Here is a 25,394-nt window from a genome sequence, read left to right as displayed (position 1 = left end):
GTACCTATGGGAAACTTTCAAAGCACAAATCAAAAGCATTTCATGGATAATGTGAAGAAATTCCAAAAGGAACAAGGTCAATAAAGAGCCATGTACATTGCCTTCAGAAAGTATTCACACCCCCTTGACTTTTTCCAAATGTTATTGTCTCAGCCTGAATTTAAAATGGTTTAAATTGAGATGTTTTGTCACTGTCCTACACACAATACCACATAAGGTGAAAGTGGAATTATGTTTTACTTTTTTAAATGTATTTTATTAATTAGAAATGAAAAGCTGAAATATCTTGAGTCAATAAGTATTCAACCCCTTTGTTATGGCAAGCCTAAACACGTTCAGGAGTAAAGGTTTGCATAACAAGTCATATAATATGTTGCAATAATATGAATTTTGAAAGACTCTCATCTCTGTACCCCACACATATAATTATCTGTAAGGACCCTCAGTCGAGCAGTGAATTTCAAACACAGATTCAACCACAAAGACCAGAGAGGTTTTCCAAAGAAGGGCACCTATTGGTAGATGGGTAAAAAAAGAGCACATATTGAATATCCCTTTGAGCATGGTGAAGTTATTCATTACACTTTGGATGGTGTGCCAATACACCCAGTCACTACAAAGATACAGGTGTCCTTCCTAACTCAGTTGCCGGAGAGGTAGGAAACCGCTAAGGGATTTCATCATGAGGCCAATGGTGACTTTAAACAGTTATAGAGTTTAATGACTTTAACAGGAGAAAATGGAGGTTGGATCAACATATTTGTAGTTATGCCACTATAATAACATAATTGACAGAATGAAAAGAAGGAAGCCTGTGCAGAATAAAAAATATTCCAAAACATGCATCCTGCAAAAAGGCACCAAAGTAATACTGCAAAAAATTTGGCAAAGCAAGTGCTATGTTTGTGGCAAATCCAATACAACACATTACTGAGTACCACTCTCCATATTTTCCAGCATAGTGGTGGCTGCATCATGTTAAGGACTGGGGAGTTTTTCAGGATAAAAAATATGGACCTAAGCACAAGCAAAATCGTAGAGCAAAAACCTGGTTTAGTCTGTTTCCCACCAGAAACTGGGAGATTAATTCACCTTTCAGCAGGACAATAACCTAAACCACAAGGCCAAATCTACACTGGAGTTGCTTACCAATAATATAGTGAATGTTCCTGAGTGGCCGATTTACAGTTTTTACTTAAATCTACTTGACCTGAAAATGGTTGTCTAGCAATGATCAACAATCAATTTGACAGAGCTTGAACAATTTAGAAAATAATAAAAAGGGCAAATGTTGCACAATCCAGGTGTGGAAAGCTCTTAGACTTACTCAGAAAGACTTACAGCTGTAATCACTGCCAAAGATGCATCTACAAAGTATTGACTCAGAAGTGTGAATACTTATGTAAATTAAATACAGTACTTATGCATTTCATTCTCAATAAATTAGCAAAATGTAGATGGGTGAGAAAAAACATCTATTTAATCCATTTTGAATTAATGTTGTAACACAACAGAATGTTGAATAAGCCAAGGGGTATGAATACTTTCTGAAGGCACTGTACATGGTATATTTATAAATAACTACTTATTTCACAACATTTTTACATTGTCAAAGAGCACATGTTCAACTTTATAACAAACTTCATGTTTTCCCATTCAACTTCATGTTTTCCCGTCTCAAGAGTTAAGGAGTTATTGTGGGGAACTTGGCCTCTTAAGATGTCCGCATGCTTCCCATCTGAAACAGTTTGTGCATATATTATGACAAAATTTTGTGATGTTTTTGCTCGTTTTGGTCTTCGGCAAGGTTTTTTTCGTCTGTTTGTGAACAACATTTTTTCTACAGCAAGCTGATGTTCGGAAGCCGAAGTCTACGCTTCTTCGTCGTTGTCATTCAACTAGAGTGAAATTGCTTTCGTGCATATTTTTTCTTAGTTAGATGCAAAATTGCACGACTAAGATCTCCTCAGCAAAAACATCAAAATTAATGACAGATCTCTTTAATTCTGACTATTTTGTGGAAGCGTATACTGGCTACGGCATCTCAAAATGGATAAACAGTACTATTGCCAATTCTTTCTCGTTTTTTTCAAGCGAAAGTATAGTGCCGAACCGAAGCATGCGGAAGGCTTTAGGAGGTAGGGTAGGGGCACTGATCTTGAGGGGGCTTTGCCTAGTCAGAGGGGGGTGTGGGGGTTATGGGGCCCTGGAAGAGAAAGGGTCAGGGAGGAGTTGTGATTTAATTGAAACATTCTCTTTTGTGGTACTAATCCACCCATGAGCCTGACCAGAACACAGGCCAGAATGTCTTTGGGAAAAGGACGCACATATTTTCCTCCGGACCGGTGGTTCAGTCAATGGAAAACACAAACTGTAGTTGAAAGCCCGAGCCATCCCAACCCCAATAAGGTTTTGGAGATAGTTATTTTTGTCAGTGGCACAACATTAGCAGAATTATGCAATGCATTTCTACTAATTATTTTCATAAGAATTACTTTAACTCTCTGAAGCAGGTTAAGGTTATGAGAAAGAACACAGTTTCATGTTTTAGCTTTGTTTTTGGTGTTTTATTCCGGGGGAAAAGGTGGTGCAAAGCGCAAACGCTGAGTAAATCTGTGTGTGTGTGTGTGTGTGTGTGTGTGTGTGTGTGTGTCATTCACCATTGACTTTAAAGTTTCAACTTGGCCGTGTTGTAACAACACAATAGTGTGACTATAGCCAAAACAGACTCCAAACTAAGCCTCTGTTACATATGGCCTATATGAATAGATGCTCATTACAAAAGTACATTCTGGTGTATACTCTAAGTGGACCAAAGCCCTGTTGCCGAAGACAGCTTATACTTTGTGTAAGAGTCTCAGCGAAAATAGGCAAATTCCATTTTCAATTATGGACTGAGTTGAAATGGCATTGACCCTCACCTTGCAAATAGCAAGCAACCAACCAAACATCAGACTAAAAGGTGGCTAAGAGAAAAGTCTTTATCACTTTACAGCAAAGTAAGTCATGTGGAGCAAATACATTATCAAGAGACGAGTTGAGACTCGAGACCTGCTAATAGAACCCTTGAAGTTGGCGCTAAATGGAATGTGGTGCAAATAAAGAGCCAGCTATAAGGTAGAGGTTTGTTAATATTGAAAGTGATCATTATATTGTCATGGATGTTTTAATAAGGCGATAGATATGCGCTTTGGAACTTTGTTCATTGTTGTAGCCATTATATGTTTCTATGCTGAGGATTGTGTTGAGTAACTTAATATTCATTTGAAATACGGTGGTGTAGAAAAATACATAGACGCTGAATGGTTCCCCAGAAGGTTAATATTGATCATAACATGTCTTGTCATAGTTGTAAAAAGTGTTATGAAATGTAATGTAATGTCATGTAATATGTTTTATTTGATATAACTGCCTTAATGTTGCTGGACCCCAGGAAGAGTAGCTGGAATGGGGATCCTTATTAAACACTAAAAATACAATACACTGGAAGCGTAACGTTTGGCTAGCGAGAGAGCGCGAGCCACATTGTCAAGTGTCGAAATCTTATCAAGAGCTGCGTGTCGAAATCTTGAAAATTGAACCAGAGCAGTGTAAGAAATGAATAGGAGCATCTCACGGTCTGCAAAAATTACACGTCTATTGTAGCAGGCCTGTTAGGTGAACTGGCATTGTCCACTGGCCTTTTAAGTTCAGCAAAAGTTCACCAAGTTTGAATCAAAAGACATCTTAGTCATTTAGCAGACGCTCTTATCCAGAGCGACTTACAGTAGTGAATGCATACATTTCATACATTTTTTTCTTCTGTACTGGTCCCCCGTGGGAATCGAACCCACAACCCTGGCGTTGCAAACGCCATGCTCTACCAACTGAGCCACACGGGACCTTTGTAGGTAGGTTTCCATCCAATTTGTGATAGATTTCCATGTGAATATTCTAAAAATCGGCATAAAACAATATGCACATTTTCCCACCAGAGATGTTTTTCCATCAAACTGACTTTTTGCAGATGAAAAACTATACGTGATGATGTCGTGTACATAAAATAACTTCTTCCTTTAAATTCCCATGTACTGAATGAAAAATACAAGTTAAATGGGTTTCCATTGCATTTTCAACTCTACTGATGGTTTTGTCTCAAAACAACTGTTATGTTATATAGCGAATGTACCCACTCTGGTCTTGGCACATGCGCTCTAGCCAAAAGCTCGCAGATACAGTGCGGGTAGTCTACCAACATTGAGATTATTTGGGTAGGCTACCCTAATAGATTTGAGATTATTATGGATAAGAGTGATATTATTTGTATTTGTCAAATGGCAGGCAAGCATCGATCATGTCACCAGAATAAGACCCTCAATATTTATTTGAAAGGAGCATCAAGCTCATCACCTTGCACATTCACCACCCTATGAAATTCATCATCATTTATTTCATCTGTAGCCTTAATTAACTCCATGCTTTCCGTAGTGAGGAGGACCACACAACATATCATCGCGTGACTCAGAGTTTAGGCTACTTCCATATGATGGTTATTATATCAATATTTGCACATGAAGGCGTTTCCATCGCCATGTCTCGCATAATACATTTTACAGACACAAAAAGATGTCGAACAAACAATTTGTCTGTCGACTTTGTACCAGCATTTCGTGTCTCCATCAGCCCGGTCGTGACTTTTTTCATGCATCAGGTAATTCATCCTCAAGAAATGGTTGGATGGAAACGTGGTTTGTGTTGTCATAGGTTGTTTTATGTGTACGCTGTTGTCATAGGTTGTTTTATGTGTACGCTGTTGTCATAGGTTGTTTTATGTGTACGCTGTTGTCATAGGTTGTTTTATGTGTACGCTGTTGTCATAGGTTGTTTTATGTGTACGCTGTTGTCATAGGTTGTTTTATGTGTACGCTGTTGTCATAGGTTGTTTTATGTGTACGCTGTTGTCATAGGTTGTTTTATGTGTACGCTGTTGAAAGACAGTTGGACATTGAAGAATTAACAGCTTGGGTGCGACTAAGCATTGGTGGTCTGGACCGTCAGATCTATAGGGCACCATCATAGGGCTAGTTCAGCGAAAAAAGCATGATGATGCCTCAAAGGTTAGCTCCAATGAATTCGTGTGGGGTAATACTGTAACTCGCTCATCCGCTATTTTGTTGGCACAATGTTTTGTTACTTTGATGTGGACCATTGCAATAGTGTCACTGAGTTTCACAAGCCAATTTATTTCGATTGACAGGCTAACCAGAAAACCTCTAACATAACAACCTCCATTCCCTTTCAGTCGGACACTCTATAACGTACTATGGGGAGTCAACGACCAATCCTATTCACCTTAAGCAAACTGAAATCATGCACAACAAGCCAACGGATGCTGAGCCCGCCCTCGGGAAGCCCCGCCTTCCTGGCTATAATACCCTTGCATCCATTTCCTAAATTCTTCACTTTTCAGCTCACCTGAAAGAACGTACCATGCAATTTCCAAACTTTTCAAGCACGTGAAGGCTGCGAGATTCAGCTCCAATTTAGATATCTCTTAGTGGGGAGAGAGTACGGTTTTTGTGTTTGCTAAAAGCTACTTTCTACTCTGCTTGTGTAGCCAGCCCTTCCTTGCTTGAGTAAGCTGGCCAGTGGTAATAGTACGTTAAAAAAAGGCAGCCCAGCCGAGTTTGAACCTCCGACCATGCACTAGGGCATGTGGTTTCACATTGAAAATTAAAGATACTCACGAGTGCTGTCCTGTTGCCTTGGGGTGGAAACACACTCAGGAGGCCTTGGCTCAGACCAGTTAGTGTGACCATTGTCTGACTTTGTGAGGATGAGTGGTGGTGGGAGTTGATAGGGGTATCATCCCAGACAAGTGAGACTCATTCCAGTTTCTCTGGCAGTGTTCAAAGTCCGGATTCCGGGGATGATATACAATCCCCTCTTAAGAGATTTCAGAGTGTGAATCGGATGACATCAGGCAGGGGCAGCCTGAAGCCCCTGCTTTGGATTCGGCAGGGGAGACTGAAACATTGCTGGTGAAATGTGTCTTTGAGTTAGTTTTCTTCCCCCACAGCAGAGTTCCTCCAGGTTTCTGGGAAGATATTTACCTCCTGTCCCTGCAGCGGTGAAGCGTCACTTACCCCTGTTTAAACATGTTGCCGATGTGGCGAGTTACTTAGCTACTGTGGCAAGGAACAGTAGTTATGTCATAACTACGTTTCCTTTCAGTCGGTCACTTGGTATAACATACTAGTGCTCCCAAGTGGCTCGGTCAATGGTGGTAAGTAACTGGTTGCCAAGGTCCCCGAACCCGGTGTGGGCCGGGTATCAGAACGAGCAGTTCCTTCCCCACGTTCAGACACATGGTTGTCAAGATTGGTGGATATGAAAACAAGTAGGACAACAAAAATGGTTGTGCTCTACCCGTTCAGGAGATAATGTACTGTATGGGAGACTGGCAGCGTACGGGCATGCGCAGTTGACCAAGACGGAGGTGAGGGGATACGGTCTGCAGTTCGCTGTGCGTCCTCCTCCTCCCTACCCAGGGTCCTAGCGCCTGTCAAGAAACAGGCTGGTCATTCAGAGTCAAGACAATAAGTAGAGCTCCACACTGGTTTCCCAGATTCAATGTCTTGGGTTCGTAGGTGAATAGGATTGGTTGTTGACTCCTGATAGTATGTTATACCTCAGTCCCTTCTTCAGGGAACGGTAGTTATATTCATAACTGTATGTTTGTTGGCCTGTAGCAATCAGTGTGGTGTTGCCAGAGAGGAAGAGGTGAAACTAGAGGGTTTATGTCCACAAAAACAAGACCATGATGTCAGGAATTTTTGAATCTAGGTCAATGAGTGCTGAATTTGGTCAACAAATGTTTTTATTTAAATTGCTAATTTGTTAAGTGAGGCTTATTTGATCGAACATACGTCTCGTAATGTTTAGATTGTCATGAATGCACTGATATAAGTGGACACACATGGCATTTCACACACGTGTCTGTCCCTCTCATTGGCTAGAATGGTCCCACCTGATCGCCTCCTCCGGCCTGCCTTCCATCTTTAAGGATATTTGTTTCCATTGGTAGAGCAGTCACTCAACTGTCTTGCCAATATAATATAATAACATCTTTGGCATTGCTTACCAGGGAGGTAGATGATTCCCTGGTTAACATTACATTTGATATTTTTAACCCTTTTAGAAACAGTTCTGAAGATGGTTTTAGCAACTCTCAACCGAATTCATGTCTATGTATTCTTGCTGTTGGACCAGCCAGTTACTAAGCTTACAGTAAAGCTACAAGCCTTGCTAAGTTGCTAGGCTAACATGTTACCAAGGCTAGCCCTGCCGCACGAGAGCTTTAGGGTCAGGTTAGCTCCGGCTGCTACCTCACACATTGCTGACTGGGACAAGGCTGCGTGGGCACAAAACTGGCACCCAACTGCCAATTAATCAAAATGCGCTGCCTCACTGGCAACCTAAAAAGGGAGAAAAAGAAGTAGTACTGCTGCTTGTGCCAAGACACGGAGACTCAATTACTTTAGGAAAAAAATAAATAACAAGCCTGTAATCGTCTGTAGCTCATGTCATAAGTTCTGGGGAGTTACGTCTTTTCTTACTTCGGCCATGGGAAAGAACAGGAATTACCACGGATCCAACAGTACTTCCCGGTTTCCTAGCCTTTCCCAATTCCAAGGCTTTGCACTCTTTTGTTTGGCTGATCTCCAGATCAGCAGGGAAGGCTGGGATTGGGATATGCAGGGAAGGGAGATGTGGACATAGTTGCTCGCCATCACCTGTTGCTTCAGTGACGGAAATCTGTCTGTGGCTCCAGCTGGAGAACTCTGGGAAGTGTGGCTGCGGCTGCAGAACTCTGGGAAGAACATGGAGAACCAGGGGGGATTCTATTGGCACATTATTCATTGAACCAAACATACTCGGCCAGGACATATTAGCATCATTGTCATGTAGACTGAGAAATACATGCACAGACACACACAAATATACACAGAGGGACTTTTCAAGTACCTGATTAGTTCGAGGAGCGCAGAGTTGTGGTTGTAATACCTCCAGAGCTATTTGTCATTGCTTTGTCAGTGTAACACTGAAATGGTCTACATTTCACTGCCTGGCCTACCCTGTCCTCAGAGCCCTATTAGCTAAGGGGCATTAGCTCTTACTTGAAATGCTGACAAGAAACCCTGGAAGCAATACTTATCACAGGCAGAAATGAACGCCTTTAATATCCAATTCCGGCTCAGACATTCCTGAGTACTGACACATTTTCATGACAGTACATTCAGAAAGTATTCCCACCCCTTGACTTAGTCCACATTTTATTGTGTTACAGCCTGAATTTAAACTTGATTACATTTGGATTTGTTTGTCACTGGCCTACACACAATACCCCATAATGTCAAAGTGGAATTATGCTTTTAGATTTTTGTTTACAAATGAAGAGCTGAAATGTTTTGAGTCAATAAGTATTCAACCCCTTTGTTATGACAAGCCTAAACAAGTTTAGGAGTAAAAATGTGCTTAACAAATCACATAGTAAGTTTTATGGACTCACTCTGTGTGCAATAATAGTGTTTAACATGATTTTGTAATGACTACCTCATCTCTGCACCCCACACATACAAATATCTGTAAGGTCCCTCAGTTGAGCAGTGAATTTGAAATACAGATTCAACCACAAAGACCAGGGAGATTTTCCAATGCCTCGCAAAGAAGGGCACCTATTGATAGATGGGTAAAAATAAAACGAATCCGCTCAGGGATTTCACCGTGAGGCCAATGGTGACTTTAAAACAGTTTAATGGCCGTGATAGGAGAAAACTGAGGATGGACCAAGAACACTGTAATTACTCCATAATACTAGCCTAATTGACAGAGTGAAAAGAAGGAAGCCTGTACAGAATACAAATATTACAAAACATGTATCCTGTTTGCAACACGGCACTAAAGTAATACTGCAAAAAAATGTGGCAAATAAATGAACTGTATGTCCAGAATACAAAGTGGTATGTTTGTGGAAAATCCAATACAACATATTACTGAGTACCACTCTCAATATTTTCAAGCATAGTGGTGGCTGCATCATGTTATGGGTATGCTTGTAATCGTTAAGGTCTGGGGAGTTTTTCACGATTAAAAATAAACAGAATGGAGCTAAGCACAGGCAAAATCCTAGAGGAAAACCTGGTTTAGTCTGCTTTCCACAAGACACTGGGAGATGAATTCACCTTGCAGTAGGACAATAACCTAAAACACAAGGCCAAATCTACACTGGAGTTGCTTACCAAGAAGAAAGTGAATGTTCCTGAGTGGCCGAGTTACAGTTTTGACTAACACTACCGGTCAAACGTTTTAGAACGCCTAGTCATTCAAGGGTTTTTCTTTATTTTTACTATTTTCTACATTGTAGAATAATAGTGAAGACATCAAAACTATGAAATAGCACATATGGAATCATGTAGTAACCAAAAAAGTGTTAAACAAATCAAAATATATTTTAGATTCTTCAAAGTAGCCACCCATTGCCTTGATCACAGCTTTGCACACTCTTGGCATTCGCTCAACCAGCTTCACCTGGAATGCTTTTCCAACTGTCTTGAAGGAGTTCCCACATATGCTGAGCACTTGTTGGCTGCTTTTCCTTCACTCTACGGTCCGACTCATCCCAAACCATCTAAACTTAGTTGAGGTCAGGGGATTGTGGAGGCCAGGTCATCTGATACAGCACTCCATCACTCTCCTTCTTGGTAAAATACCCCTTACACAACCTGGAGGTGTGTTGGGTCATTGTCCTGTTGAAAAACAAATGATAGTCCCACTAAGCTCAAACCAGATGGGATGGCGTATCGCTGCAGAATGCTGTGGTAGCCATGCTGGTTAAGTGTTACTTGAATTCTAAATAAATCACAGACAGTGTCACCAGCAAAGCACCCCCACACCATAGCACCTCCTCCTCCATGCTTTACGGTGGAGAATACACATACGGAGATCATCCTTTCACCCACACCGCGTCTCACAAAGACACGGCGGTTGGAACCAAAAATCTCCAATTTGGACTCCAGACCAAAGGGCAAATTTACACCGGTGTAATGTCCATTGCTCGTGTTTCTTGTTATTGGTGTCCTTTAGTAGTGGTTTCTTTGCAGCAATTCAACCATGAAGGCCTGATTCACACAGTCTCTTCTGAACAGTTGATGTTGAGATGTGTCTGTTACTTGAACTCTGAAGAATTTATTTGGGCCGCAATTTCTGAGGCTGGTAACTCTAATGAATTTATCCTCTGCAGCAGAGGAAACTCTGGGTCTTCCTTTCCAGTGGCGGTCCTCATGAGAGACAGTTTAATCATACCGCTTGATGGTTTTTGCCACTGCACATTTTCCGTATTGACTGACCTTCATGCCTTAAAGTAATGATGGACTGTCGTTTCTCTTTGCTTATTTGAGCTGTTCTTGCCATAATTGAAAATCTATGGCAAGACTTGAAAATGGTTGTCTAGCAATGATCAATAACCCATTTGACAGAGCTTGAAGAATTTTAAAAGAATGATCGGCAAAAGTTGCACAATCCAGGTGTGGAAAGCTCCAGCTGTAATCGCTGCCAAAGATGCTTCTACAAAGTATTGACTCAGGGGTGTGAATACTTAAGTAAATAAGATATTTCTGTATTACATTTTTTATATAATTTGCAAACATTTCTAAAAACATGTTTTCACTTATGGGCTATTGTGTGTAGATGGGTGAAATAAAACATAAATGTTATCCATTTTGAATTCAGGCTGTACGACAACAAAATGTGTAATAAATAAGTAAAGGGTATGAATACTTTCCGAAGGCACTTTGTGTATATATTCAATTGTATAGACTTTTTATGGCACTGAAACAGTTCAAGTCAGGAACTGATCTCCTGTAGAAACACCCTAAACGTAAAGAGGGTGCTTAGCTCACAAAGAAGAGAAATGCAGTTGTAAGTTTGATCTTGGAACGATGCACTTCAATTTGATGTTCATCAATAGTCGTAATATTAACAAGCAACAAGAGATTGACATGCTTTTTCATGCACCACAACCAGAAAATGCTTTAAAACATGGAGGAACCTGTAAAAGGCTAGTCCAATTAGTAATGCTTATTTTCGTTGTCCGTTTCAAAACGATTGGCTACAGTGTTCGCTACTGAACATTGCCCTGATTGTCTCGGTAGTGTGTATTCAACAACGATCCATCATAAGACCATGAAAAGTTGTCTCAGGCAATAAGAGTCTGGCAACCAGGCTACCATGTAACTACTCTAAACCCTGCTGCATCAGTGCACTATAGGGCCCTTAGCTCTGTGTGCAGGCAGGCAGGCTGGGCCGCTCTGTCAGTCGTGACCAGTGTTCCTCGTTAAATGTCTTGGCAATGGGCACCAGCACATTTCAGCCACGGATTTACTGCCGTTGGCCAGAGACTGGTCCAGTGAAATTCAACCAAAAGTTAGCCTGACATTAAGAAAATACCCTTGCTTATAGTTGAGGAACGGTGCTGCGATTGCAGCACTTTCACACACTTTCTCTCGCTACAATGTAACCTTCCCCATCTGTTGGTCTCTACTTAATACATGTAAGACTGTGTCCCACATGGCATTCTATTGCCTACATAAGGCACAACGTTTGACCAGAATAGGGTACAATTAAGGAGGCAGCCCTATTCTCTCATTAGCAAATACAGTAGTGTCCTTTTCAGACGGTAGACCATGTAGATACCACATACAGTAGTGTCCTTTTCAGACGGTAGACCATGTAGATACCACATACAGTAGTGTCCTTTTCAGACGGTAGACCATGTAGATACCACATACAGTAGTGTCCTTTTCAGAAGGTAGACCATGTAGATACCACATACAGTAGTGTCCTTTTCAGACGGTAGACCATGTAGATACCACATACAGTAGTGTCCTTTTCAGACGGTAGACCATGTAGATACCACATACAGTAGAGTGTCCTTTTCAGACGGTAGACCATGTAGATACCACATACAGTAGTGTCCTTTTCAGACGGTAGACCATGTAGATACCACATACAGTAGAGTGTCCTTTTCAGACGGTAGACCATGTAGATACCACATACAGTAGTGTCCTTTTCAGACGGTAGACCATGTAGATACCACATACAGTAGTGTCCTTTTCAGAAGGTAGACCATGTAGATACCACATACAGTAGTGTCCTTTTCAGACGGTAGACCATGTAGATACCACATACAGTAGAGTGTCCTTTTCAGACGGTAGACCATGTAGATACCACATACAGTAGTGTCCTTTTCAGACGGTAGACCATGTAGATACCACATACAGTAGTGTCCTTTTCAGACGGTAGACCATGTAGATACCACATACAGTAGTGTCCTTTTCAGACGGTAGACCATGTAGATACCACATACAGTAGTGTCCTTTTCAGAAGGTAGACCATGTAGATACCACATACAGTAGAGTGTCCTTTTCAGAAGGTAGACCATGTATATACCACACACAGTATGCGGAGCAAATGATTCCTTGTCTGGTGGGGTTTAGGAAGAGCTACTTCCTGCTCATCACCTTTCCCTAGAGACCTCCCATTCTGCCCCACGCCACAGCACATGGTGCACTGCCGGTACTCTTACCCCCCCCCCCAAGACACATCAAACACTGCACATACCATACGTACACACAGTGTGCATGCAAGCTGTATGTACGCTGTAAGCAGAATGTATGCATGCACACAAAAACATGCTTGCACACACACTCGCACAGGCACACACACACAGTTTCTCTCTCCTGTCCATGTCACGGTGTCACCTCTCCACCACCCAGCCACCCTCTGTGACACCCTGTTAGGCTTGGTTGACCTGGGGAGCATGCTGCCATCCTCCCCACCTGGTTCCCTCTCACTGTGTGGGAATGCTGCATGGTTGGCCAGGGGCAGTGATGAGTGCAGTCTCAGGGCAGAATCCAAATGAAGTCCAGGCTGAGATATGTGTCAGCGGCAGTGTTGCCTTAACCAGGTCGAAGTTGGTTCAGTGCTTTTTGTTAGAGCACCTCTCCTCCAAGCCAGAGGTTAGAGGAATGAACAGGACAAACTGCTATTATACAGTATTAAAGTTAAGTATACTATATAATAGTATGAATTATTCTCTATATTGTATTATGTTATAATATATACATCCAATATACACTACCAGTCAAAAGTTTACACACACCTATTCATTCAATGGTTTTTCTTTATTTTTACTGTTTTCTACATTGTAGAATAATAGTGAAGACATCAAAACTATGAAATAACACATATGGAATCATTTAGTAACCAAAGAGATTATTCAAAGTAGTAACACTTTGCCTTGATGACAGCTTTGCACACTCTTGGTATTCTCTCAACCAGCTTCATGAGGTAGTCACCTGGAATGCATTTCAATTAACAAGTGTGCCTTGTTAAAAGTTAAATTGTGGAATTTCTTTACTTCTTAATGTGTTTGTGCCAATCAGTTGTGTTGTGACAAGGTAGGGGTGGTATACAGAAGATAGCCCTATTTGGTAAAAGACCAAGTCCATATTATATAAAGAACAGCTCAAATAAGCAAAGAGAAACAACACGCCATCATTACTTTAAGACATGAAGGTCAGCCAATCTGGGAAAATTCCAAGAACTTGGAAATTTTCCTCAAGTGCAGTTGCAAAGAAACCCCTACTAAAGGACACCAATGAGAAGAAGAGCCAAGAAACACGAGCAATGGACATTAGATTGGTGGAAATTTGTCCTTTGGTCTGATGAGTCCAAATTTGAGATTTTTGGTTCCAACCGCCGTGTCTTTGTGAGACGCAGAGTAGGTGAACGGATGATCTCCGCATGTGTGGTTCCCACCGTGAAGCATGGAGGAGGTGGTGTGATGGTGCTTTGCTGGTAACACTGTCAGTGATTTATTTAGAATTCAAGGCTCAATTAACCAGCATGGCTACCACAGCATTCTGTAGCGATACGCCATCCCATCTGGTTTGCGCTTAGTGGGACTAACATTTGTTTTTCAACAGGACAATGACCCTAAACACACCTCCAGGCGGTGTAATGGCTATTTGACCAAGAAGGAGAGTGATGGAGTGTTGCATCAGATGACCTGGCCTCCACAATCACCCGACCTAAACCCAATTAAAATGGTTTGGGATGAGTTGGACTGCAGAGTGAAGGAAAAGCAGCCAACAAGTGCTCAGCATATGTGGGAACTCCTTCAAGACAGTTGGAAAAGCTGGTTGAGAGAATGCCAAGTGTGTGCAAAGCTGTCATCAAGGCAAAGGGTGGCTAATTTGAAGAATCTAAAATATTTTTTGAGTTCTTTAACACTTTTTTGGTTACTACATGATTCCATATGTGTTATTTATTTCATTTGATGTTTTTCACCATTATTCTACAATGTAGAAAATAGTAAAACATAAAGAAAAAGCCTTGAATGAGTAGGTGTGTCCAAACTTTCAACTCCTACAGACACATTATGTAAAGTATGACCATATCAGGTGCTGCCTGCCTTCTATCTTGTTCACTCTCTCTCTGTCACACACACACACGCACAGTAAGCTCAGATAAGAAATGAAAGCCTGCTGCAGTTTTACGATTTAAGCGGTGATGTTTTGCTGTTATATGTATCTGACCTTCTCAGGTGTTTGTGTCACCCAGTTGGAGATTGATTATTCCATTGGAGGGATGCCAGGAATATTGAAGAGCCTTTACCCCTACACTCCTTAAATATGTTCATGTCCATTATGCCCTGCACAATCATTCAATATTATTATGAACATAAAGTGCAAAAATCTAAAGTAACATACCACAGGCTCAAAATAGGTTGTAACTTAAAGGGATAGTTCACCCAAATTACAAAATAACTTACTGGTTTCCTTACCCTGAAAGCAGTCAATGGACAAGATATGACATGCTTTGGTTTAGTTCCCTGGCACTGTTTCCTAATGCTAAGATTTTTTTATTTGTGGCAAAAATCCCATTCAAGTCATTTTGGGCGAATTAGGCCTGGTTCGCAGTTGGCGTTACAATTCATCCCAAAGGCGTTCGATGGGGTTGAGGTCAGGGCTTTGTGCAGGCCAGTCAAGTTCTTCCATACAAATCTCAACAAAACATTTCTGTTTTGTTGAGCCTTTGTTGCTCCTAGCCATTCACATACACTACATGGCCATGGCCAAAAGTATGTCTTGAATTGGCTACCTAGTTATTTGCCTAATCACCATTATATTTTATAGGCCTGCCTGCTGCTGCAATGTCCGAATGTCTCTCTCTCTTTAAGCCGTCAGCATGCTTCAGTTCAGCTGGCCCCTAGCCGAACTCGGCTAGGCAAACCAATGAGTGCTCTCGCACACTCCCTTAAAAGACTATGACTAATTTGAAGGGGTGTCCACATACTTTTGTATATACAACGTACATTTGATGACTGACAGGGGGCGCTGTTTTGAAACCACACGCCTCCATCTTGGCACTCCTCCAACAATGTAAAAATACTTTGGAAGCTATAGAGAAGCATTTCTAAACGTCTACATTTGTTTTCCCCACATTTATTCTATTACAGACACCTTAATGCATAATTGTAAATTGTATTAAAACACACATACATACATACACACACACACACACACACACACACACACACATACATACATACATACATACATACATACATGCATGCATGCATGCATGCATACATACATGCATGCATACATACATAGCATTCGGAAAGTATTCAGAACCCTTGACTTTTTCCACATTTTGTTACGTTACTGCCCAATTCTAAAATTGAATTTAAAAAATAAAACTCAATCTACACACAATACCCCATAATGTTTCATTTTTTAAATAAAAAACAGAAATACCTTATTTATATAAGTATTCAGCCCCTTTGCATTGAGACTCGAAAAATGAGCTAAGGTGCATCTTATTTCCATTGATCATCCTTCAGATGGTTCTACAACTTGATTGGAGTCCACCTGTGGTAAATTCAATTGATTGGACATGATTTGGAAAGGCACACACACCTGTCTATATAAGGTCACACAATTGACAGTGCAAAAACCAAGCCATGAGGTCGAAGGAATTGTCCGTAGAGCTCAGACACAGGATTGTGTTGAGGCACAGATCTGGGGAAGGGTACCAAAACATTTCTGCAGAATTGAAGGTCCCGAAGAACACAGTGGCCTCCACCATTTTTAAATGGAAGAAGTTTGGAACCACCAAGACTCTTCCTAGAGCTGGTCTCCCGGCCAAACTGAGCAATCGGGGGAGAAGGTCCTTGGTCAGGGAGGTGACCAAGAGCCCAATGGTTACTCTGACAGAGCTCCAGAGTTCCTCTTTGGAGATGGGAGAACCTTCCAGACGGACAACCATCTCTGCAGCACTCCACCATTCAGGTCTTTATGGTAGTGGCCAGACGGAAGCCACTCCTCAGTAAAAGGCACGTGACAGCCCGCTTGGAGTTTGCCAAAAGGCACCTAAAGTCTCTCAGACCATCTTTGACCTGAATGCCAAGCATCACAACTGGAGGACGGTGAAGCATGGTGGTGGCAGCATGATGTTGTGGGGATGTTTATCAGCGGCAGGGACTGGGAGACTAGTCAGGACCGAGGGATAGATGAATAGAGCAAAACATTTTTTTAAATCATTTTTAGAATAAGGCTGTAACATAACAAACTGTGGAAAAAGTCAAGGGGTCTGAATAATTTCCCGAATGCACTGTGTGTGTACATACAGTTGAAGTCGGAAGCTTACATACACTTAGGTTAGAGTCATTAAAACTCGTTTTTCAACCACTTCACAAATATCATGTTAACAAACTAAAGTTTTGGCAAGTCGGTTAGGTCATCTACTTTGTGCATGACACAAGTAATTTTTCAAACAATTGTTTACAGACATATTATTTCACTGAGAATTGACTGTATTACAATTCCAGTGGGCAGAAGTTTACATATACTTCCAGTGGGCAGAAGTTTACATACACTAAGTTGACTGTGCCTTTAAACAGCTTGGAAAATTCCAGAAAATTATGTCATGGCTTTAGAAGCTTCTTAACAGCATCATTTGAGTCAATTTGAGGTGTACCTGTGGATGTATTTCAAGGCCTACCTTCAAACTCAGTGCCTCTTTGCTTGGCATCATGGTAAAATCAAAAGAAATCAGCCAGACCTCAGAAAAACAATTGTAGACCTCCACAAGTCTGGTTCATCCTTGGGAGCAATTTCCAAACGCCTGAAGGTACCACGTTCATCTGTACAAACATTAGTACACAAGTATAAACCCCATGGGACCAAGCAGCTGTCATACCACTCAGGAAGGAGACGCGTTCTGTCTCCTAGAGATGAACGTACTTTGGTGCGAAAAGTGCAACTCAATCCCAGAACAACAGCAAAGGACCTTGTGAAGATGCTGGAGGAAACAGGTACAAAAGTATCTTTATCCACAGTAAAACAAGTCCTATATCAACATAACCTGAAAGGCCGCTCAGCAAGGAAGAAGCCACTGCTCCAAAACCACCATAAAGAAGCCAGACTACGGTTTGCAACTGCACATGGGGACAAAGATGGTACTTTTTGGAGAAATGTCCTCTGGTCTGATGAAACAAAAATAGAACTGTTTGGCCATAATGACCATCGTCATGTTTGGAGGAAAAAAAGGGAGGCTTGCAAGCCGAAAAACACCATCCCATCCGTGAAGCACGGGGATGGCAGCATCATGTTGTGGGGGTGCTTTGCCCCAGGAGGGACTGGTGCACTTCACAAAATAGATGTCATCATGAGGAGGAAAATGATGTGGATATATTGAAGCAACATCTCAAGACATCAGTCAGGAAGTTAAAGCTTGGTCGCAAATGGGTCTTCCAAATGGACAATGACCCCAAGCATACTTCCAAAGTTGTTGCAAAATGGCTTAAGGACAACAAAGTCAAGGTATTGGAGTGGCTATCACAAAGCCCTGACCTCAATCCTATAGAAAATGTGTGGGTAGAACTGAAAAAGTGTCTGCGAGCAAGGTCTACAAACCTGACTCAGTTACACCAGCTCTGTCAGGAGGAATGGGCCAAAATTCACCCAACTTATTGTGGGAAGCTTGTGGAAGGCTACCTGAATCGTTTGACCCAAGTTAAACAATTTAAAGGCAATGCTACCAAATACAAATTAAGTGTATGTAAACTTCTGACCCACTGGGAATGTGATGAAAGAAATAAAAGCTGAAATAAATCATTCTCTCTACTATTATTCTGACATTTCACATTCTTAAAATAAAGTGGTGATCCTAACTGACCAAAGATAGGGAATTTTTACTAGAATTAAATGTCATGAATTGTGAAAAACTGAGTTTAAATGTATTTGGCTAAGGTGTATGTAAACTTCCGACTTCAACTGTATATATATATTTATATTTATATTAGAAAGTACTAATGTTACTGTGCCCACTACAATCAAAAAATACTTAATTACATGTCATTTTGTCCTTCAAACATTTCAATAAAATACTGTAGAATTCCATTAATTCCTATGGAAGACTGCTTTTCTGAGGAGTGCCAATATGGCTGACTGGTGGCTTCAAAGCGTCTCAATACATAACATCAACAATCCAGGGTTTATATACATCATTAGCTGCACTCTCGTCTTTATATAAATCATTGGCTGCACTCTCGTCTTTCTCGTTGAATGACAGCAAACACTTCATTGAAGTATCCCGTCCATATTTCCCACCCCTACTGTTGGCCAATCACCGACGAAGGGGCGTAATGGAAGTCAACACATATCAAGTTTCAAAATGCAATCAATTTTCAATAGAAAATAAAGAAATACTCACACATCTTCAACTAAGTTGTTAAGACAGGAGAACAGAGACAGTGTGAGAGTACTTCTCTTGTCCATGTTCTGGAAGTCATAAGGTTATCACAGGTGTAACTATGGACAAAGTAGTCAATACAATGCCATGTTGCCTTGAGATCAGACAACCAAACTACCTCAGGCTTAGCGCTGTTGTTTAGAAACTGTTGGAGAATGCCGGGGCACTCCTAGACACAACAGAAGCCTCTCAATAACCTCACCCTCAGCAAAGTCCCAAAGCCTCTCGACTTGTTTCCTGCCAAATCCGCTCCTCAGGGTGAGTAACCCATGAAATGATTTCTGACATTATGGATCACAGGTCTGTTGGATGAGCTGCCTGATCCTTTTCTGCTCCGGTGTTGACAGGGCAGAGGGATTTAGAGGGATTTCCCCTGCCTAGCTGGCTGTGGAGCGCTGTGGAGTTGTGTGCCAGCAAGCTAACCCGCCTCACATTAATAAACTGGTGTATCCGTCTACTGTATGCGTGTCTCAGAGGGCCATCTGGACAGTACTGGAGAAGTTGGTGGTCAACAGCCTAACTTAACACTACAGAAATTCACTGTTGATATTGTGCTTCCTTCTAGAGCACAGCATAAGTCCCTTTTGTAGAGGGTAGAATAACAGACCTGTCCAATGATGTGCACATTCATTACGCACATAAAATATTGGGAGTCACAGAACACCTGTGATGCAATCAATGGACAACATGCAAGCCTTCTATTGATCTCAGTTAAAGACCTTATCTCCAATTCAACACTGTCCGTTTCCCTTCGCCTGCTGCTGGAGCTGCCTGGCCTGGCTGACAGACAGAGAGCAGTGACCACCTACATGACCACCTCCAGGACTTTCTGCACATTGATCCCTTGCAGTGCCGACCGGCAGCCCAGAAGTTCTCATTTTAGCTAGTTTCAATGGGGCATTTGATGGGTTCTGATGGGATTTGCAGCAGCCATTATTTTTGGTTCAATAGGATCGACTCTGATACAAATGTAGGATTTTAATTTGAGCCATTTTGCTGCAGCAGGAAATTAATCCTGCAGCAACAGAAAATGTGAATTATTATGTGGATTATAATTAATGGACATTTTTCTAGGGGTTGATAAATATGACATTTACAAACTTCAGAAGCCTTTTTAAACCTCAAATACACTACAAAATGTAACACTACAAGTTATCCTGCAACAAACAGAGTGATCAAATGAAGATCCTACATCCGTAACCCCCCCTCTACAGCCCGGCTCTATCTCAGTGTGCTAAGAGGCTTTTCCTCGAGGTGAGACATTTCTATTTCTTGGAAGTTGTTCGCAACTTCTATCCAAAGTTACTTACTGTTCACTTACTCACAGTTCATCTTGCTGCTAATCCACTGAAGGAGAAGCAATCTACCTCATGGCATGCAATGCTGGGTTTGAACCTCTACACCAGCGACCTTTCGGTCGATAATCGACTTGGTCATGCTAGAACATTTCTTGGAACCCCGGCCTGGCAAACTTCCTGGTGGTGCTCACCCTCTAGGATGACCTCCTTGCCCGTCTTCTTCAGAGCCTGCACGGCGTCATCGTGTGTGGCCTCCCGGAGGTCAGAGCCATTGACCGAAAGGATGGCGTCGCCCACGTACAGGGCCTCCGTCTGGTCAGCAGCCAACCCTTTGAAGATCTTCGAGATGAGAATAGGCATTTTATTCTCTTTCCCACCTGCAAAGTAAAGCATATGGCATCGGTTCAGTTCATCTTAAAGGAACACGGTTCGCTTCGCATACAAAGTATAAACCAGACGGTTACCGGTCTAAGTGTGTGCCCCTCTCTTAATGGAGAAGGGATGTGAATATGAAATATGGTGGTCTACAGGAACACCGTACATACGCTTTTTCCTAGGGCTTAAAGGTGACATGCAAAGGTTTTTTCCTGTTTTTCCAAACCTTTCATTATACAACAGCTAAATACATCATCAAATGATCTGCAATAATATTTTGGTAAGGTTAGATTTTGTATCCTTGATATAACACTAAAGGAGGAAACCAGTCAACACGCTCCTTTGGAATGCTTGGAAATTATGCCATTTGAGGGCATTGTGAAAATTCCATAATTTGATTTTAGTGCACAATTTCACATCTCTGAGCTCACATGCTCGATATTGTACAGTGGACAACAATAAGAACTCTATTTCCCATTTTATATTTGATCCAGCTATTCCAGTCAGGAAAAAAACCCAGTGCCAGGATTTCAAAGTAGTTTTCATTTTTCACTTGTGCTGCACTGTGACAGTCGGTGGTCAGTCGGATTTATGCTGCAGAATGAGAAGATAAGACGCTGTTCTCCTAACTATAATAAATTGCTTGAAACAACACTACTGTTTACAGGGATCTTTATTTATGGAATGTTCAAAGTGGTATGAATATTTGTGATTGAGAAAATGCTTTTCATATGTACCGAACCATCCAATGATGGGATTTATAAATAAATTATCTGGGCTCCCAAAAAGGACTGATCTATATATATATATATATATATAAAAACAAGCTAGCCATTAAAAAAAGGATGGTCCACAGATCTAAGTTATGGAACAGAATATGGAAAAATATGACCTTGGCATCCTGTAATTCGAACCATCAACCTATGCGTTTTAAGTTTGTTCACAGACTGTATTTAACAGCAAGAAAACGTTTTACAATTAAATTGGCCCCAACTCCCAACTGTTGACTGTGTCTCCTAAATTAGGTAGGCACATTCCTTCATATGATGTGGGATGCCCTGCAGTTAAATGTTTCTAGGACAAAGTGTTCAAAATTAATTTCAACGTGCATGGAAGTAAATATTCAATGCTTTGCATCTACTATGTTATTTAATGATGATTATTACTGGCAGCACCGTGCAAAAAAAAAAATTGGGTCACCTCACTCTCTCCCAATACTCCAGTGGATCCAGTTCCTGTTAGAAGTTATACCATTAGAATTATCCACAGTGAGAATAAATGGTGCTAGTCTAGGAACAATTAAAGCCTGGACAAATACACTTGACTGTGTAAAGAATAATCTCAGCTAAAGCCCAACACATACAAATAAAACTATTTATAAAGCCCAACACATACAAATAAAACTATTTATGAAGCCCAACACATACAAATAAAACTATTTATGAAGCCCAACACATACAAATAAAACTATTTATAAAGCCCAACACATACAAATAAACAATTTATGAAGCCCAACACATACAAATAAAACTATTTATAAAGCCCAACACATACAATTAAAACTATTTATGAAGCCCAACACATACAAATAAAACTATTTATAAAGCCCAACACATACAATTAAAACTATTTATGAAGCCCAACACATACAAATAAAACTATTTATAAAGCCCAACACATACAAATAAAACTATTTATAAAGCCCAACACATACATACTAACAATATATACTGTGCCCTCCTGAATTTTTGGCACCATAGGTAAATACAGTATGAACAAAAAAGGCTGTGAACAAAATGTAATCTTCCAAATTGTTAAAATAAATTATTGGCACCCTAGAAATTCTTATGAACAAAATCTAATTGATGTATATTCTGATTAATATTTTACTTTTTAAAGTTCATCTGAGTCTTTAGGAACTCTTAAGTGGTAATCCATGACTTCCTTATTCACTGGGGTATAAATATGAGGTGACACACTAAACTCCCTTAGTAATCCATCAACATGGGAAAGGCCTGAGAACACACAAGTGAAATGAGACAAAATGTTGTTGACCTTCACAAATCAGGCAATGGCTATATAGAGATAGCAACACGCCTGAAAATACCCATCTCCACTATTAGGGCAATAATTAAGATATTTAAAACAACTGGGGCTGTGATGAAGCGAGTGTATTTTGCCTCCACGCACAATGAGAAGGATGGTTCAAGTGGCAAAAATAATTCTTCAAGGATCACAGTTGGAGAATTGCATAAGTTGATTACATCTTGGGGTCACCAAGTCTCCAAAACTACTGACTAGAGGTCGACCGAATAATCGGAATGGCCGATTAATTAGGGCCGATTTCAAGTTTTCATAACAATCGGAAATCGGTATTTTTGGACACCAATTTGGCCAAATTTTGTATTTTTTTTTATACCTTTATTTAACTAGGCAAGTCAGTTAAGAACACATTCTTATTATCAATGACGGCCTAGGAACGGTGGGTTAACTGCCTTGTTCAGGGGCAGAACGACAGATTTTGACCTTGTCAGCTTGGGGATTCAATCTTGCAACCTTACGGTTAACTAGTCCAATGCTCTAACCACCTGCTTTACATTGCACTCCACGAGGAGCCTGCTTGTTACGCGAATGCAGTAAGAAGCCAAGGTAAGTTGCTAGCTAGCATTAAACTTATCTTATAAAAAACAATCAATCAATCATAATCACTAGTTAACTACACATGGTTGATGATATTACTAGTTTATCTAGCCTGTCCTGCGTTCCATATAATCGCTTAGGTACACGTTGCTCCAACGTGTACCTAACCATAAACATCAATGCCTTTCTTAAAATCAATACACAAGTATATATTTTAAACCTGCATATTTAGTTAATATTGCCCGCTAACATGAATTTCTTTTAACTAGGGAAAATGTGTCACTTCTCTTGCAACAGAGTCAGGGTATATGAAGCAGTTTGGGCCGCCTGGCTCGTTGCGAACTGTGTGAAGACTAATTCTTCCTAACAAAGACAGCCGACTTCGCCAAACGGGGGATGATTTAACAAACGGGCATTTGCGAAAAACCACAATCGTTGCACGAATGTACCTAACCATAAACATCAATGCCTTTCTTAAAATCAATACACAGAAGTATATATTTTTAAGCCTGCATATAAAGCTAAAAAAAATCCAGGTTAGCAGGCAATATTAACCAGCTGAAATTGTGTCACTTCTCTTGCGTTCATTGCACGCAGAGTCAGGGTATATGCAACAGTTTGGGCCGCCTGGCTCGTTGCGAACTAATTTGCCACAATTTTACGTAATTATGACATAACATTGAAGGTTGTGCAATGTAACAGGAATATTTAGACTTATGGATGCCACCCGTTAGATAAAATACAGAACTGTTCTGTATTTCACTGAAATAATAAATTTTTGTTTTCGAAATGATAGTTTCCGGATTCGACCATATTAATGACCTAAGGCTCGTATTTCTGTGTGTTATTATGTTATAATTAAGTCTATGATTTGATAGAGCAGTCTGACTGAGCGATGGTAGGCACCAGCAGGCTCGTAAGCATTCATTCAAACAGCACTTGTGTGTTTTGCCAGCAGCTCTTAGCAATGCTTCAAGCATTGCGCTGTTTATGACTTCAAGCCTATCAACTCCCGAGATTAGGCTGGTGTAACCCATGTGAAATGGCTAGCTAGTTAGCGGGGTGCGCGCTAATAGAGTTACAAACATCCCTTGCTCTGCATGGGGAACGCCGCTTCGAGGGTGGCTGTTGTCGATGTGTTCCTGGTTCGAGCCCAGGTAGGAGCGAGGAGAGGGACGGAAGCCATATTGTTACACTGGCAATACTAAAGTGCCTATAAGAACATCAAATAGTCAAAAGGTATATGAAATACAAATCGTATAGAGAGAAATAGTCCTATAATTCCTATTATAACTAGAACCTAAAACTTCTTACCTGGGAATATTGAAGACTCATGTTAAAAGGAACCACCGGCTTTCATATGTTCTCATGTTCTGAGCAAGGAACTTAAACGTTAGCTTTCTTACATGGCACATATTGCACTTTTACTTTCTTCTCCAACACTTTGTTTTTGCATTATTTAAACCAGATTGAACATGTTTCATAATTTTTTTGAGGCTAAATTGATTTTATTGATGTATTATATTAAGTTAAAATAAGTGTTCATTCAGTATTCCTGTAATTGTCATTATTACAAATAAATAAATAAAATAAAAATTGGCCGATTAATCGGTATCGGCTTTTTTTGGGGGGGGCCCTCCAATAATCGGCGTTGAAAAAAATCATAATCGGTCAACCTCTACTACTGACCCTATAATCTAGCTTTTGCAATGGCCATCCCAGTCCCCTGACCTAAACCCCATTGAAAATGTGTGGGGTAAGCTTATTAAGAGGAGAGTCCACAAGTGAGTATATTTTTTTTTTCACCTTTATTTAACCAGGTAGGTTAGTTGAGAACAAGTTCTCATTTACAACTGCGACCTGGCAAAGATAAAGCAAAGTAATGCGTCACAAACAACAACACAGAGTTACACATGGAATAAACAAACATACAGCCAATAACACAATAGAAAAAGTCTATATACAGTGTGTGCAAATGAGGTAGGATAAGGGAGGTAAGACAATAAATAGGCCATAGTGGCGGAATAATTACAATATAGCAATTAAACAATAGAGTGATAGATGTGCAGAAGATGAATGTGCAAGCAGAGATACTGGGGTGCAAAGGAGCAAAATAAATAACAGTATGGGGATGAGGTAGTTGAATGGGCTGTTTACAGATGAGCTATGTACAGGTGCAGTGATCTGTGAGCTGCTCTGACAGCTGGTGCTTAAAGTTAG

At 40.7% G+C, this 25,394-nt stretch overlaps 1 protein-coding gene across 1 annotated transcript in view; it reads right to left on the bottom strand.

Moving 5' to 3' along the window:
• The window catches only part of LOC115150114 (alpha-1-syntrophin), a 63,633-nt gene that overhangs the window by 24,124 nt on the left and 14,115 nt on the right, over positions 1–25,394 (bottom strand). Inside the window, exon 2 of the mRNA XM_029693055.1 lies at positions 20,351–20,536. Coding sequence (XP_029548915.1) covers positions 20,351–20,536 — 186 coding nt within the window. The remainder of the gene's footprint in view (positions 1–20,350; positions 20,537–25,394) is intronic.

This window comes from Salmo trutta, chromosome 16 (assembly GCF_901001165.1).
Source record: "Salmo trutta chromosome 16, fSalTru1.1, whole genome shotgun sequence".
NCBI lineage: Eukaryota > Metazoa > Chordata > Actinopteri > Salmoniformes > Salmonidae > Salmo > Salmo trutta.
The sequence above is the reverse complement of the archived record's forward strand: the minus strand, read 5'-3'. Positions and strand labels throughout refer to the sequence as shown.